At 46.7% G+C, this 16,435-nt stretch overlaps 1 protein-coding gene across 2 annotated transcripts in view; it reads left to right on the forward strand.

The window, feature by feature from the left end:
• SOD2 (superoxide dismutase 2) overlaps positions 1–5,584 on the forward strand; it is a 181,467-nt gene extending 175,883 nt beyond the window's left edge. For both annotated transcript variants that reach the window (XM_069606717.1, XM_069606716.1), the window contains 2 exons: positions 4,164–4,343; positions 5,242–5,584. In XM_069606717.1, the coding sequence (XP_069462818.1) occupies positions 4,164–4,343; positions 5,242–5,390 (329 nt within the window). In that variant the 3' untranslated portion in view covers positions 5,391–5,584. The remainder of the gene's footprint in view (positions 1–4,163; positions 4,344–5,241) is intronic.
• The last annotated feature ends 10,851 nt before the right edge of the window (positions 5,585–16,435 follow it).

A 16,435-nucleotide genomic window follows, 5' to 3' on the forward strand; every position in this document is an offset into this window, starting at 1 on the left:
AGAAGATGAAGGCTTATGCCTTTCCTCCGCTGCCTCCGATTCATCAGTCAGTCTGCAAGCTCAGTAATGCATCGAACTGCACTCTCCTCCTCATAGCTCCTTGGTGGCCAGCCAGATTCTGGCTTTTGGAACTGCAGCGTCTGTCGATTCTTCCTCTGATCAGATTTCTGTTGATTCCCGACCTGCTTCGCCAGTCTGATCACCAGATGTGGCACCCCTCCTCCCCCCCCAATCATTCTGCTTGCCGGCCTGGTGCCTGAATTCAGAGCTTTAGCTCAGTTTAATTTGTCTGAGGCTAACGTGCACATTATCCAAGCGGCCAGAAAACCTTCTACGAGGGCTCAATATAGGAGCAAGTGGCTCCATTTTGCCGCTGGTGCTTAGCTAAACAGATTAATCCCAGGCACGCTACGGTGGACACTGTTTTATCATTCATGTCTCACCTCGCAGCTTCGGGCATTCATGTCTGATCTTGCAGGACATACTTATCTGCCATTGCGGCCTACCTGTCCACGGACAGCTGTTCCTTTTCCTTGACAAATCCGGTCATCAAAAGGCATTTTACATGTCTTCTGCATCTTTTTCCACCGGTGCACACTCCTCATCCCAAATGGGATTTTAATGTGGTCCTCACTGCGTTATGCCATAAACCATTCGAATCTATGGCCACTACTGATCTCAAATACTTTTCCTGGAAGGTCGCTTTTTTGATTGCTTTTCTGATCGCATTGGCGAGGCGTGTAAGCGAGCTCCAAGCTCTTTCTGTGGCACATCTGTTCCTCACTTTCCATAAGGATTAATCATCCTTCCTTCCTGCCTAAGGTGGTTACCGATTTTCATTTGAACCAATCGATCTCCTTACCGGTCTTTTTTCCTAACCCGGCATCTGATGCCGAGAGTCTTGCACAACTTGGACATCGGATGAGCCCTGAAATGTTTATCTTGACGGAACGAGTGAACTCGGGCTCCTCACAACTGTTACTTTCGGGGACCCTAAGGAAAAACCATCTTCCAAGGCAACTATCTCCTGATGGATTGCCTCCTGCCTATACCATCCTAGGACTTCAGCCCAAAAGGCATTCGTGCTCCTATTGTACGTGGCAAAGCGGCTGCTATTGCTTTCCAAAAGTATGTTCCTTGGGAGATCATCGCCAAGGCGGCTACGTGAGCTTCCCCATCAGCTTTTTGTGAGCATTATTGCTTGGACCTGAGCTCCAGAGCAGATGCCCAGTTTGGCCAGGCTGTTCTTAAGAACTTGCTCCTGTAAGGCTTTTTTTCTTTTTTTTTTTTTTCATCCACCCAAACTAGCTGTGGTGCGTGCTTGGGAATCTCCCACAAGTATGGAGGAAAGGGGACGGGACGTAGAAGTATGACAAAGTTACTCACTATAGTGACTGCCTTACTCCGAGTCCATACTCTCCTTTCCTCATACGCCCGCCGTCCCCTCTAAAAAGTATCCTCTATTATTGCTGAATTCGTCTCAGGCCTGGCGATAGAAAAGGACTGAAGGGTGATGTGCGGGCAGAGCTCACGAGGGCGGGGTTACGGTATTGTGCAGTACCCCACATAAAAATACAAGGACAAAAAAATCAAATGCTTGATGCTTTTTTACAAAAGTGCTGCGGTCCCGTCCCGAAAGACGGAATGTCCCACGAGTATGGAGGAAAGGGGACTAGGAGGAAGGTGGTCACTATGGTGAGTAACTTTGTTACTATTTCAGATTTTAAAAAGATGCACTTTTTGGCAGTGTATGCCTCTATGGCCTAGACATCTACAATGGTGTGGGCATTAGGATTTTAGCAGCCAAGAGTTTTTCTGTTAGTGGTTACCTTCTGGTTGTGTGTGTATATTACATGTTTGTTTGCTCTTGTGCTGTCCATCTCTGTTGGGCTTTTATAGGAGTGAGCAACACAGCTGTGGTTTATTTGTGATTTTCTCTTCATGTATCATTGTAGTTGGTGTTTAATGTCCATAGTGGTAATTACCAGAGCCACAGGGGCTCAAACTAGGCAGTTGATATATTCATATTCATGTTGCAGCACTAATGTCAAAAGCCTCACCCTCTGTATGGGTACCAGGGTCACTTCATTGAATGTAATGAGGTTCAGTAGACGGTCAAAGATTCTCTCATACTTGGAATTTGTTCAAACCATAATGTTCTTGTCCAAATGGCAAATTCCAGAAACCTAGACATGAGTGGATTGGGGGGGATGTTTTATCAGTAATTTGTGGCGGGGAAGTAATGGCGTTGGCACTGTAAACTCTGCAAGTATTTCTAAGTGCCACATTTTGGCCCAGGCTGTGGATGACCGGGATGGATTGGTTATCACTCAAATTTTGGTTTAGGTCAATCTCTTCACTACCCAACCTATTTAGGGTCTGTGATGATGTCCCCTTATTAGGTATGTGTGGGAGTATCTTGGGGGTGGTGAGGACAGAATCTGAGAGGGTTGTTAGGCATGCCACCCCCCCCCCTACATGTTGCCCCAGGATCAGTATGAGGCGTATACCCTAATCTCTGCTGCAACACCCGTGGACGTGGGGTAAAGGGCTGTCACTTGCTAATGCTACTGCCCTGCTTAGAAATCGGACTATGGGATATTGTGTTAACCGGGCCATGGTATTTGGCCTTTTCTGATGGCCATCCAAGTTTACAAATGGCGTCCTTTTGTGACAAGCTTGCACTGCTCAGCAGTGAAGGAGCGGCAGATCGCAGAGCAGGTGTGCGGTCCTGCCAGCTGAACTTGCAGAGCTTGTGCATCCAAATGGTCAATTGCATTTCGGCCAGATCAAACGGTGGACTGTGCTGTGAAGGATCAGTATACTTCACAAAAGCCGGTCAAATCACCAACCACTTCCTCAATGGGAAAGATTTTTACACTAGTTTTTACCACAGTGAGGGAACGGTCTGCTGTAAAAACCCACTAACACGGCGTCGGCTAGTGTGAGATTTCTGAGGAGCCAGTTGATCTGCAGAAAGCTTTAAGGGTGCAGGAGAAGGTGAGACAACAAGAGGGTGAAGGAGGTAAGAGCCAAGAGGAGGGGCAGGAAGCAGATGTCGGAGGGTGCGAAGATGGGGATTGGGGGGGGGGGGCAGTAGAAAATACCCCGAAAAGAGAAAGGTGGAGACTTTGGGAGGTGGATAAAGAGGCAGTTGAAGGATAGAAGAAAAAATGGTGAGAAAGGGGTACAGTGGAATATCCTTTGGAGATATAAGCGTGCCAAATGGAAATAGAAAACACATATTTGTATATTGTATAACTTTATAAGCCTTGCATTTTCATAATGTTGTGCCCCATTACCTCCGGGTCTGGAGCACGTAATAAGTGAATAAACAAACAAACAAACAAACAAGCCTATTTGTTGGCAAAGAGAAGTGGCGGAGGGGGCGAACGAGCATGTCTCCTGATTGGTAGTATGTGCTTAACCAATTGAGCCCATTCTTAACCACCTGGGAGGTTTTCGAAATGCCATAGCCTTTTAAATGCCAGATTAAGCCATTTCTTTGTGGTACAGCAGTGTAACAACAATGGCGGTCCGTGTTGTACCTTGTCCCAGTTTGTGTTGGTGGACCTTGTTCGGGCTAGCATTTCAAGTGTTTGGTAGTCGAGGGGCCCTTTGTGGGCACTTCTGAGTGTCTCGGGGGTGTTGTGTGCGGTTGACCGCATAGCCACCTCTTGGGCTCCAGCTCCGGTCTCTTGTCTTTCTTCGCTCCTAACAGACTGGGTTTCACGCATTTTGCTGTAAGCAGGAAATTCCTCTCCTTCGTTTTTTACCAGTCTGCGATTAGGGTGTTGCGATATCAGGTCTCCGTTGTAATTCAATGTTTTCAGTGCTTCTGGAATTGGAAGAGCTCATTCTGCCACGTGTTGGTTCACCAGTACTGGGTGATAGTAATGCATAGAAAAATACTGGCACTTGAGGGAGGGTCAGGAATTGAGGCCCTCAGCTGACATCGATCACCTGTGGGATAGGACTAGCTCAGACTTTCTTTTGCGATGTCTCGCACTCCGGTCTGAGGGGGGTTTTTGTTCCTTCTTGACCAGGCCAGGATTCAGGCCTTGTCACAACTGCTATTATGCTTTTATTACAAAGATGAGTACCATTTACTTGTTTTGTCTTTCTATTTCATACACTGTTTTACCCATGTTTGTTTTCCTTAGGGGACCTTTTGGAAGCCATCAAACGTGACTTTGGATCTTTCCAAACATTTAAGGAGAAGTTAACTGCATTATCCATTGGTGTCCAGGGCTCAGGATGGGGATGGCTCGGATACAACAAGGATACCAACTCCCTACAGCTTACCGCTTGTTCTAATCAGGATCCGCTCCAAGGAACAACAGGTTGGAGATTTTTCATAGCCCATGTTTTTTTGTTTGTTGAGAATGGTATCTAATGAAACTGGATCCCTATTCTAATGTAAGTCAGCAAAGTGTGGGGCAAACCAGATATGGCTGCGCCTTGGAAAGTAGGTACTTTGGAGACTACAGCTAAGGTAGGTGTGTATAGGCTTCCACACAGGCTGCAGGCAAACATCTCAAAGAAAGATTACACCTCAAGCCAGGCGCATGTCCTCGAACATTGATAGCTAAATAGTCCTTTTCAGTAAGAGATGCGAGTTGGCCTTTTGATGTGTTCCTTCAGTTGTGTGCAAATATTTCTTCCATGCCATTCGATATTATGATCAAGATCATAAGTGGTTCATTATAATTACAGATGCCCATGTACCAATACGTGTTTTGACTCCAAAACGGTCATTATCAAGGCTGGGCTTTATTCCACATGATTGTTCTCGGACGTGTTGCCCAGAGAAAATGTACTAGTTAAAAAATGTTATGTCTTTGCAGTAAAACGCTCATTACAGTGTGCAGAATTATAGTACCGAGTGCAGAATTATGGAGCACCTTTCCTTTATCACGAAGACGAGCAGAACTTGCTTTTTTTTCTGAAAACGTTGAAAACCTATGTACCACAATACTGCCTGTGGAATAATTACTTGAAAGCACGTATTCATTCTTTGCAGTTAACTCTGACTGCATTTTTATAAATTACATACCAGTAACATAAATGACTTGCCTGCTCTTCAATTCGAAATCAATTAAGCAAAGGTCAAACACAGAACAGTCATTTAAAAAAATAATTGAAACATGGTTACCTGAAACAAATTCTAAAATAAAGAAGATACTTCAGCTTTGCTTTTTTTTTTACTATTTCTGCTAACACTGTATTTTTGTATCCTAGGTCTAACGCCACTACTTGGAATTGATGTCTGGGAGCATGCCTATTACCTACAGTACAAGAATGTGCGACCAGACTATCTAAAGGCCATCTGGAATGTAATCAGCTGGGGCAATGTAGCAGAGAGATATCTGGCATGTAAGAAGATATAGGTTGAAAACTGATTAAAACTGTGCTGGATTTTCTCACTGACGCCAATTTGACCGCTCTGAATGGAAGAAAAAAACAATCAACATTTGGTGGCTGTCTTCTTATGTTACAAGAGCCTATTTACTTACAGGTTAAGTCTAGAGTCTTGGTGGTTGTATGCATATTACAATAATAAAGCTCGTTTTTCTTCTGTCTAGACCTTGTCGCCCATCTTAATACCTATCTTGATGGATTTTCTCCCAAGCTTCCATCATCTTTTACAGCTCTTTGGTAATCACACCAGTGCAATTCCCAATCATAGTTGCAGTATCTGAAATCTGAAACACAAAATTGGACGCTCACGGGGAGGCACTTTAATCCTTCATTAACCAAATGTTCTCTGGGTTGGAATTCATTGATTCTTGGCACCATCCAAAATTCAGAACACTTACTGGATGTGCTGGCTATTTTGTGTGCTTTGCAGATGACTGTTGGGTGGAATATTGCTTGAAACCTGGACTCCATTGTTTCTTTTCATTAAATAATGTATTCTTTGCACTGAAAAGTACATGTACCTGATTTTGCAGTTCTTGGGCAAAAGCTGAAAATAACACTAACTGGGGCATTCCTTCTTGATTGATCCTAGAGTTCCATTTTGTATCTTCGCCCAGAGGCCTATTTGCAGTCAATATTTCATTAGGTGCTTGGGGAGGGGGGGCTAAAATACTGAAGTTGAAATTCTCTTCCAACAATGGTTCTAATGGAATAATTTTCTTATGGACACTATTCAGCTGGGGGTTATTATTTACAATCTTAAGTGGAGCTATTTTTTTGGTAGGCCGTGGAGACATCTGAGTAAATTGTATTTCTAGTCCTGGCCAAAACCTGCGAGGGCTGTAGTTTAACAACTTGCACAAGTCACTTTTTCCTGGATCTTGGTTCGGTGGCCGAGTTTGCAGGCTTTAATTGGGATCATTTGATTTTCTTTTTTTGTGCTGTAAATCTGTAATAAGAGGTGCAAAGTAAGTCGTAAACCTGTTGTCGGTCTGAAGAGAATAAAAATGAAAAGGGATGGGGTGCAAGGTAATACAGCACAAGAGGATTGGCAGTGAAGTGAATAAAACCCAGGGCTGAGGAAGATTAATAACTCCTAAAAAGCACACAATTAAGGATGAATCTATGTTTAAAACTATGTGCACCGGGGGGGTCGGGAGGGTGGGGGTTCTGTTGAGCAGCCACAAGATGGCTGCCGATCCCAGAGCTCACATGTACAGTGCATCATTGAGCCGCTTTAAACGCATCAAAAGAGGAAGAATCTCCAGCCGCAGACTCATGTGGGGATCCTGCGTGGCCTGGGAAATTGTATGAAGCTACTTTGCTGTCTTTCAGCTGTGTGCTTTTTATAACTGCAGCGACCTGCCGTGATAGGAGACTGGGGTGCGCAGCAGCTTGAAGAATGAGAGGACACGCCGACCGAAAATACAATTGCACAAAGACATTAGCAGACCCAACGAAGCGAGCGCTATGCAGTACAAGAAAGTGGAAGACTCGGACGCTGTGTCCCTCTTCTGAACAGCCCTCTGAGACAGTCTCCGCAACAGCCGCCCGATTAGTTGGTGATGACTGGCTGTGCGAGGAGCGAGGGAACTGCAGGTTGTTACCAGCTGACACAGGGAAAACCTCTGGCACTTAAACAAGGTAACATAATTAATGTGTGGCCCGTTTTGAAGCTAAACACTTCATACTCCTCCCTCCCTCATGATTACTTTTGTGGTACGCGTGCATGCCCAGTGCTGGTCATTGGGCCGGCTCTCGGCGGATCCGAGATCCGGCACCAGATATGGAGACGGATCCCGGGATCCGGCCAGAGTCAGCCGCCTAGGCCCATGAACCGTGCTGGAATAGTTAAAAAAAAACAGAGGGAAAAAAGCACCCGCGTCGGTGGCTTTGGCACTGGTGTATAATGCACAATGCTCGCTACATGTACAACAGATTGCTTTCAGTTGTACATGTAGCGAGCATTGTGCATTACACACCAGTGCCAAAGCCGAGGTAAAAGGCAATGCTGCCGTCGTGGGCACCTTTTTTTTTTTTTTTAAAGTATTCCAGCATTGCTGGATGTTTACTAGGAGCCCCCCCCCCCCCCTCTAGACCATGCCCCCTCGTGCCCCACCCCGGCCCCTGTGTTGTGTTGTGTGATTCCCCACCGCATTTTTTCCATTTCCACCACTGCATGCCGGGGGCTGCTATGACCTCAGCGGTGTAATCCTGGACATTGAATATGCAGAGAGAGAGACTGGGGCTTCCTTCCATAAGCTGGAAACAGTTATACAGCTTCAAAAACGTTGCGCTCACTGCTCCGTATACACCTGCTGCAAGGAAATAGCATGCTCCAGACCACGTATAGAGCCCATTAATAGCGGCTGCTGGGACAAGCATACATTTACAACCGTGGGATATCAACTGGAGAGTGGGCTGCACTGGGTTGTTTTCTTGGATCCTGAGATCCCATCCCCCTCGAACTACCTCTTAAACCCTCCATGGAACTGCAGTGTATAAACCTGCAGAAAATACTGTGCCTAAATCCATTTCTCACCCCTCAAATGCAAACCTAACTGTGCCTTGGATTCATTGCTGCATGTAAATCATTTGTGGGAAATACTCAGACACATACAGCGCCATTTCCCTGACATAAGGGAGGGTCAAGATGCAACAGACCGCAGCCATGCCCAAAGGAGGGGGAAGACAGAAGAAACAGAATACACTTGATGCATATGCATGTCAAGTAAACCAGTCCCGGGTGGGAACATCAGCTGAGATCCAGAGATCTGAAACCAACATGGAAGAGGTACCTGAGACCACTACCTCCAGACAAATCGTGGACAACATGCAGATGGGGTTTGCCTCTATCGCAGGCAAACTAAACGATATTACAACCGACATAGCTACTCTCAACGGTAAGATGGAACGTGTGAGCACATGACTCGCGAAAGCTGAAACCTGAATCTTCTACGCCCAGGTGACTGTGACCATGAGTACAGAGAAGTCAACTCTATTCCGCCACAGGTCATTTTTAGTTGTTGGTACCATTTACCCACTTTAGCACTAACCCAGGGATAAAATCTATGAACTCAATACAATGTAGGCTCATTAATACTTAGTTTACAAATATGGCATGCTGTTTTCAGGAAGACCACATGCAGAGGCAGCACCCCCCAAAGCAAGGTTGCAGCTGATAGTTCTAGTATGTATGCACAAGTTGGGGTTAAGTGCAGAAATAGATGGGTTAGGGTGGGGGCGGTTCACAAAGCCCTAGTTGGGAGGGTAGTGAGGGTGAGGGTAAGGATGGAGAGTTGGGAAATTGAAAAGTTTAAGAGAAAAAGGTCAATCTTTCGCAGAGTACAACTTTGTATGTATTAAAAGCAGAACATAGGTTTGTTCATATCAGTGGTACTTTTATTGCAAGCTAAAATGCACTGGGTTCGCTTAATGTTTTAAGTTGGAATATGCAGGGCTTAGGCAACTTTACTAAAGCAAGGAGGGTGATAACCTACATTAACCGTCAAGATGCCCAGATTTCATTTTTGCAAGAAACGCACGCAAAGGGTGGAACGAATATCACGTTTGCCAAGAACTGGGGCCCAAATAGATTTTTTACTAACTACTCCACACAATCTAGAGGAGTATTAACACTAGTTCATAAAGAAGTAGCCTTTACTCTACTGCACTTAAATACTGACCCGGAGGGTAGATATGTCATAGTTCATGACAAAATATGCGCTAGAGAAATACTATCAGTGAACTCTTATGGCCCCAGCCTGTATGACCCAACTACTATTGGTCACTGACCGATATTTATTTTTACTTATAGCGCACCAATCTCAGAGGCATCTAGGTGCGTGTACTTAAGAGAATGGTTACAGTAAATGCTTATGAACAGTGGTTACAGAAGTGGTTACAATAGTTGGTGTTAAAAAATTGCATTGCATGTAGGCCAACTGGCAGAGACGCACCATGTTACAGGGGCTGCAGCAAGCATACAGGCAATGGGTCAAATCAGGTACGTTACATGACTAATCGGATATGTGGGCAGTGTGGGGCTACATAGTCGAATCAGATGGATACATTACAGGTAAGCTAACTGGCAGTGACACACCATGTTACAGGGGCTGCAGCAAGCACACAGCCAATGGGTCAAATCGGATAAGTTGCAGGTACAATTGGGCATGTAGGCTACGTGGTCAAATTAGGTAAGTTTACATTGAATCAGGTAAGTTGCATTACTAGTGAGCAACTGGAAAAGATAGACCTCATTTTGCAGGCACCGCAGCAGTCACGCTGACAAATGGCGGATGTATATAGCAGTATATCAAGGTTCAGCATGCATGTGAAAAGCAATTTTAGCTTCCACAGTTTGGCAGAGTGCACGGTGCGTATGGAGTCCGGCAGATTTAGAACAACTTTGCAAGAACAAAGATGTAACTGGCCGTAGTGAAATGACGTCGGTCGGGAGAGCACCCAATTTCAGATTGCCATGAATCGGTGGATGCAAAAAACATTGCTCGACGACTCGGACCCATCGCACAAGTCTGCTAGGAGAAGTGCCTGCGAACTGCACTCACAGCTGTAGTTACCAACGAGCTTGGACGTAACGCAGACCTGGTGTTAGAGTATAGAAATGACAAAGAGGCTAGGTGGGTGGTCGTTAGAAGAGCGAGTTGCTATGGCGGTAGTTCAATGGAATAAGGCAACTTGTGAAGGCCAGACCAGTGTGGAACAGTGGCCATCTTAGTGGTTAAGCCACTGAGTCCAATGAAAGTGGAGGCCAATGCAAGCGTTGCACCCCGATGGAGGGGGAGCACTTACTTCCAGGTCGAGCAGCAGTAGGGAGCATCATGGGATACCCACTGATCCCAGTGGTCTGGGGGGGAAGGGGGAACCAGAATACTATCCTTAATTTAGACCTTGACCACACAGGACGAGCGCCCAAGCCATTATCAAAAGCAGCGGATTGTATAATTGATTTGATGCATACCCTTGGCTTATAAGATATATGGAGATTACACACCCGGCTGAGAGGGGCTATACATCTTACTCCAATGCCCATGATATGTCGTCTAGAATAGATGTGTTCCTCATATCGGATCATCTGGTGGCTCAGACAGTAGAGTCTAATATACTACCCTGCACCTATTCCGATCACTCCCCAATCAATCTCTCCCTGCAATGGGACGGAGTAGCTTGCACCCGATACCCCTGGAGATTCATGCCACTAGCCCTACAAGACCTAGTATTCCGCACTGATCTAGAAAATGACATTCGTACATACTTTGCTTTGAATGATAACGGATCAGAGACACAAGCTACACTCTGACAGGCCTTTAAGGTATATAGGGGGAATGACTGTCACACGAATTTGGGCTACTGAAAGATATACACCGGGAACTTGATAAAAACGAAATTGGAGAATAAGAGCCTAGTTCATAGAAACCAGTGCAGAAAAGGCACAAGTGCCACGCGCCAAGAATGAGTGTATGCCACGCGTGCGCTAGCCATGGCGCAAAACAAACAATTGCACGGCATGCTTATTCATGGCTTTCCTGGGGCATCGCTAGCTGTGGTGCAAGGAACATCAATACAAGTAAATCCCCCATCACGCCCCCACGCGCAGTAAAAAGCAAGTTAAATGCCAAACACAGCGCAATCCCCCGCACCATCCCTGGAATAGCTTACAGCTCCCCACCCCCAGCCAAATCGCATGAAAACTCGGTGTGGATGGGGTATGCGCTGAGTTTCCACGCGATTACCCCGGACTCACCTCAGCCAAATCGCGTGGAAACACCTGTGCGTAACCCAGACACACCCCAGCCAAATCGCATGGAAACTCCTGCCCATACCCTGCGATACATGCACAAATCCACTGGAAGCCGATCCCTTATGTGTAGAGCGCACAACAGCCCATAGGCATCATGACGTCTGTTGCAGAGAATGAACATCACTTACCCCGCAGGCAGCCCACACCACAAGGGATGCCCCATCTCCCGACGGAACAGCCACACCCGAGCCCCATCACCAGTGACCACACACCGCAGGCAGCCCACACCACATGGGGACCCCATCACCAGTGACCACACCCTGCAGGCAGCCCACACCACATGAGGACCCCCCATCACCCGTGACCACACCCCGCAGGCAGCCCACACCACATGGGACCAAACCTAATCACCCATGACCACACCCTGCAGGCAGCCCACACCACATGGGATCACCCGTGACCGCAGGCAGCCCATATAACCTGTGACCACACCCCGCAGGCAGCCCACACCACATGGGACCAAACCTAATCACCCATGACCACACCCTGCAGGCAGCCCACACCACATGGGACCCCCCCATCACCCGTGACCACACCCCACAGGCAGCCCACACCACATGGGACCCCCATGACCACACCCTGGAGGCAGCCCACACCACAAGGGATGCCCCATCACCCGTGACCGCAGGCAGCCCATATCACCTGTGACCACACCCCGCAGGCAGCCCACACCACATGAGACCCCCATCACCCGTGACCGCACCCTGGAGGCAGCCCACACCACAAGGGACGCCCCATCACCTGTGACCACACCCTGCAGGCAGCCCATACCACATGGGACTCACCCGTGACCACACCCTGCAGGCAGCCCACACCACATAGGATGCCCCATCACCTGTGATGCCACCCCACCTGCAGCACCCTCCCGACCGGACATCACCTGTATGCTGGATGTTGAAAGTGTTACACATGTTCACTCCAATGATGGTGTCAAGCACCTTGACTGCTGTGTAGTGACACCACCCAGAACCTCCTGTGGAATAAAAAATACCCTGCAAACAGAAAGAAATGCATACACCTGTGCCACATCCTCCAGTGTGGCAGTTGAACAAACACAATTCCTGTCTTCAACCATCTCCCAACATGCACATCACACAAGTGAAGGGTAAAGTGAGGCCCTGCAGTCCATGTGGCAAACTAATGCAAAGAATCACCATGTTGAAATAGTCACACAGTGACAGAATCCTAAGCACCCGCAGATTGTGTCACATGAACGCACTGCCCAGGCGTATCACGGCCAGAGCCACAATGAGCTGACCTTACCAGAACAGATAACCTAATAAACCTATCACTGGTCCTTCCATGTGGAAAGGACATGACATCTCTTCAAATGACATGTCAATTATAAAGCGCATGTACACAAGTGTAAGAAGCCGCAAAGAGTCTGGGGATGTGGAAAACCGTGACGACGGAGACAATGAACCTGGTAGGGTAGGTGACATTCAGATGGCGACAGTGCACGGGAAGAGAGGAAGGAGATGAGGGGGCATTTCAGTAAATGTGAAGTACACCTTAACAATTAGAACGATGTTGAAAATCAAGTAACTGCGGCCAGCATGTGTCGAGTCCAAGCCTGAGTGCAGACAGCAGGTGTGAAGTGCAGGTAGGTGGCTGTTGCCATACATAAAACTAGTCCAAGTGTGGTGGATGCCAGGGAGGCAGTGCGCAAGGGGACCTTTGCCCAAGTTCAGAGGACAGCCACGTGACTATTGGAGATTATGACACGAGTTCAGCTGGTCAGAGTACCAAAAGCACAAGCAAAGAGGACTGATTCAAGTACTGAATTACTACATGGCAATCAGAAAGGATGCTACCCACTGAGACTGCTGCATTTATGTGGGAAAATGCAAAAACAGAAATGCCAAAAGTGACTGCAAGTGCAAGAGGCCCAACCACAACACAGACAATGAAAACAGCACTAACACATGCATGTGAGAGTCAAAGCACGCCATTTGCGTCCCACTGCATCAAGCAATTCCTGGCCAAATATCGTGAACATTTCACACTCCAATAATTACCACACCCCCCAACATAGTGAGGACCAATACACAGTGATGGTGCACATGTGATAGCAAATGAAACATCCCTGTGCATACCGAAACTCGCCCTTCACACACATCCAGTAGTCATGCACATGTGTAACTGCAACATGCAAATGGATAGCAAACATGACACATGCATGCAAATAAGCACACACAAGACCAACAATGGTCCTTACCTGCAACACTAAACAGAGAAACAAATCAGTAAAAATTTGAAAGAAAAGTCAGAGAAGCCATTACTGTGAGTAATGAAATCAAAATATATCATCCAGTTGTATTAATTTCATACAAACTGCAAAACATAAATAAAAATATGTACATTTTGAAACAAAGAAAGTTCAATTGTCCAAAATAAAATTCCAAATATGTACATAAAAAAAGAAAAGTCTCACAACAGGTCCATGTCCATAAATGTCAAATAAAAAATCATCCAAATGTAAACAAAAAAAAATTTCCTGCAATCTTCAAAAAAAAAAAAACACCACTAAACTATGTACAAAGAAACATGGACCGAAGTCCAATTAGCACTCAAATCATAAGAAAACAAGAGGTAAATCACACACAAACAACTATGTACAAAAAGTGGTGTGTAGTCCAAAAACTCCATATCATTAAAAAAAAATGAAATTAAACTTGTCACTAACTATTTACAAGGGCAGCGGGCTAGTCCTCCTCACCATGCTCACTGAATGTGTCTGCCAGGCCATCATTGAACACTGCGTCCGATTCCCCTAGATGTGAGTATAGAAATTACCCTTCCATGGCATAGACGGTATATTTTGTTAGCCGAAAACCAACCGCATCATATATTCAGCATTTTTGGTACTGACTCATGAGCATAACCAGAGAGCTTCCATTTTCTAAGAATAGAATTCGCCATTTTGGTAATTTTTGCTTTTCTTGCTTCTGTTCCAACTGCTTTGCTGTAAGTGAATTCTATTTCATTCTTGCTCATGCATAGAGCAAGGCCACAAGTTATATGTTGAAACGCAGCCCAGACAGCAATGTCCCAGTCGCCTCCCTCACAAGTCCTTGGAAGTAAGCAACAAGGCAATTAATCACTATGCAGGTGCCAGCTAGTCTCGCTGGAGCGGCAGAAACTGTAGAAATGAACAGTTAAAAGCAGAATTATGCTCTCTTCTGCGGCCCCTGTAGATCGAGCTGACCTCTAGCCCACAAATAGAAACTTGAAGATAGTGAGGCCTGGAATGTGTCTCTCCCCTGCACGCAGCTTGCTTGTAAGAACAAGAGCATTATGTTCCCTAAAGAATAGTGTCTGCTTTGAAGGGAGAGTGTCCTCCGACGTATTCCTTATCTTTGATAATTCGTCTCCAGCTTGCTGTCCTCGGAAATGTTTTCTCTGTAGAGGGTGCTGCGCGTTGATGTCCGCCGAGTCGATGTCCCTCGATAGCCACCGTATCGGCGCCGACGTCACCATGCCCATAAATAGCCACGTGCGGCATCCGTTGCTCAGTTCCGTTTTTCCGCGCTTCGTGGGACCTCAGAATATCAGTGCTCAGTTCAGTCAGATAAAACCTCTTATATTTACACGAAATACCAACTCGTTCTCAATGGCTTCTTCATCGGAACCGACGACGCCGCAGTCCGGCTTCAAAAAATGTTGAGACTGCGGTAAGAAAATGTTGATAACAGATCCACACAGGTTCTGCTTGTGGTGCTTGGGAGTCGAGCACCATTGTTCGGAGTGTGAGGACTGCATGTCCATGACGGCGAAAGCCTTGAAGGTTCGCAAGGGGAAGCTCGAGAGAGGTAAGTCAGTCAAAACCTCCTTGAAGTTTCTTCGGCCGAGGCATTCGTCTCCTCGCCGTCGAAAGCATTCCCATTCTAGGTCTCGAAGTAGCTCCCACCATTCGTCGAGATCGAGACACTCAAAGAAAAGACGCCAAAGATCCCCTTCCTCCTCTTCTGTTTCCCCAGAAAGGGTCTCCTGCCCCACAAAACACAGCTCTCAGGGTGAGTGGGAGGAATTCAGGAAGAAAATGCTAAGTGTCTTCGTGAAAGCGGCCTCGACCCCCTCCAAGACAGCTGAGGGTGATACCCTGGGTGAATAACCCAAAAAATCAAAACGCTGCAAGTTGCTGCACCCGGCCAAAGAGTCCACCCGAGAGTGCCACGGGCCATTGGGTAAGAAGGTACCGTCTTCGCCGTCGTCGAAGATCCCTTCGATGCATGGATCGGCGCCATTGACGCAGTTGTCGAAGCGTTCTTCGACGCATCGGTCGATCGAGTCGACGCCGATGAAATAGAAAACCACGGCTACTTCACAGCCAACGGTGATATCAAGAGCCTCCGGCACAACGCCGAGACCATCGTCGACATCCTCGAGTAGGATCCCGATCCTCTCAAGTTCTTCGAGGCCTCTTCCAGTTTTCTCAACGCCTTTCTCGGCGCCTTCGAAGCCTGTCACATCAGCGTCAACAACATCGACGTTTTCTCGCCCAATAATGACGAGTTTGGCTCCTTCTGCGTTAGAAATGGGTTTTACACATTTCCGAGGTCAGAGTACCCCGGATTATCTCAATCAATGAAGAAGGGGAGGATTCTGACCAGGAAACTTTTGGGTTGCAGAGGACCACACTACCTGTTTCAGAGGATTTTACCTCTGAGGAAAGAAGGTTGAAAGACCTAGAGGAATCATTACATGAGGCAAGTGGGCTGGACACTTTCCCAGAAGTGGAATTTGTCAAACCAGACCCAGGGGAACATGCCGAAACACCCTATAGAACCCTAATGGCAAGGATTATTGAATTTATGGGTTGGTCTGCGCCTTCACCTGTTTTTCAACAGGATGACCTGACGGACATACTAGACAAAGGTCCACAGGAGGATTCTGTGGTCCCCTTCCATGCGGCCTTGCAAAGGAAGATTTCATCTAATTGGGAAACTCCTGAGGTTATCCCGGCAGTCAATAAAAGATTGTCAGCCAAGTATAGGGTAGCTGCGGCTAACCCTGAATACTTATCAAAACACCCGACTCCAGAGAGCCTGGTGGTTCAAGCGGCAACTTCATCAAGCAGCAGATCCGCTTACCCTACTGTCCCACAGGATAGAGATGACAAAAGGTACGATTCTATGGCAAAAAAAGTCTTTTCTGCTTGTAGTATGGCGTTGAAGTCCATTAACGCCATCT

The sequence above is a fragment of the Ambystoma mexicanum genome, chromosome 4p (genome assembly GCF_040938575.1).
Source record: "Ambystoma mexicanum isolate Mex_15411 chromosome 4p, UKY_AmexF1_1, whole genome shotgun sequence".
Classification (NCBI taxonomy): Eukaryota; Metazoa; Chordata; class Amphibia; order Caudata; family Ambystomatidae; genus Ambystoma; species Ambystoma mexicanum.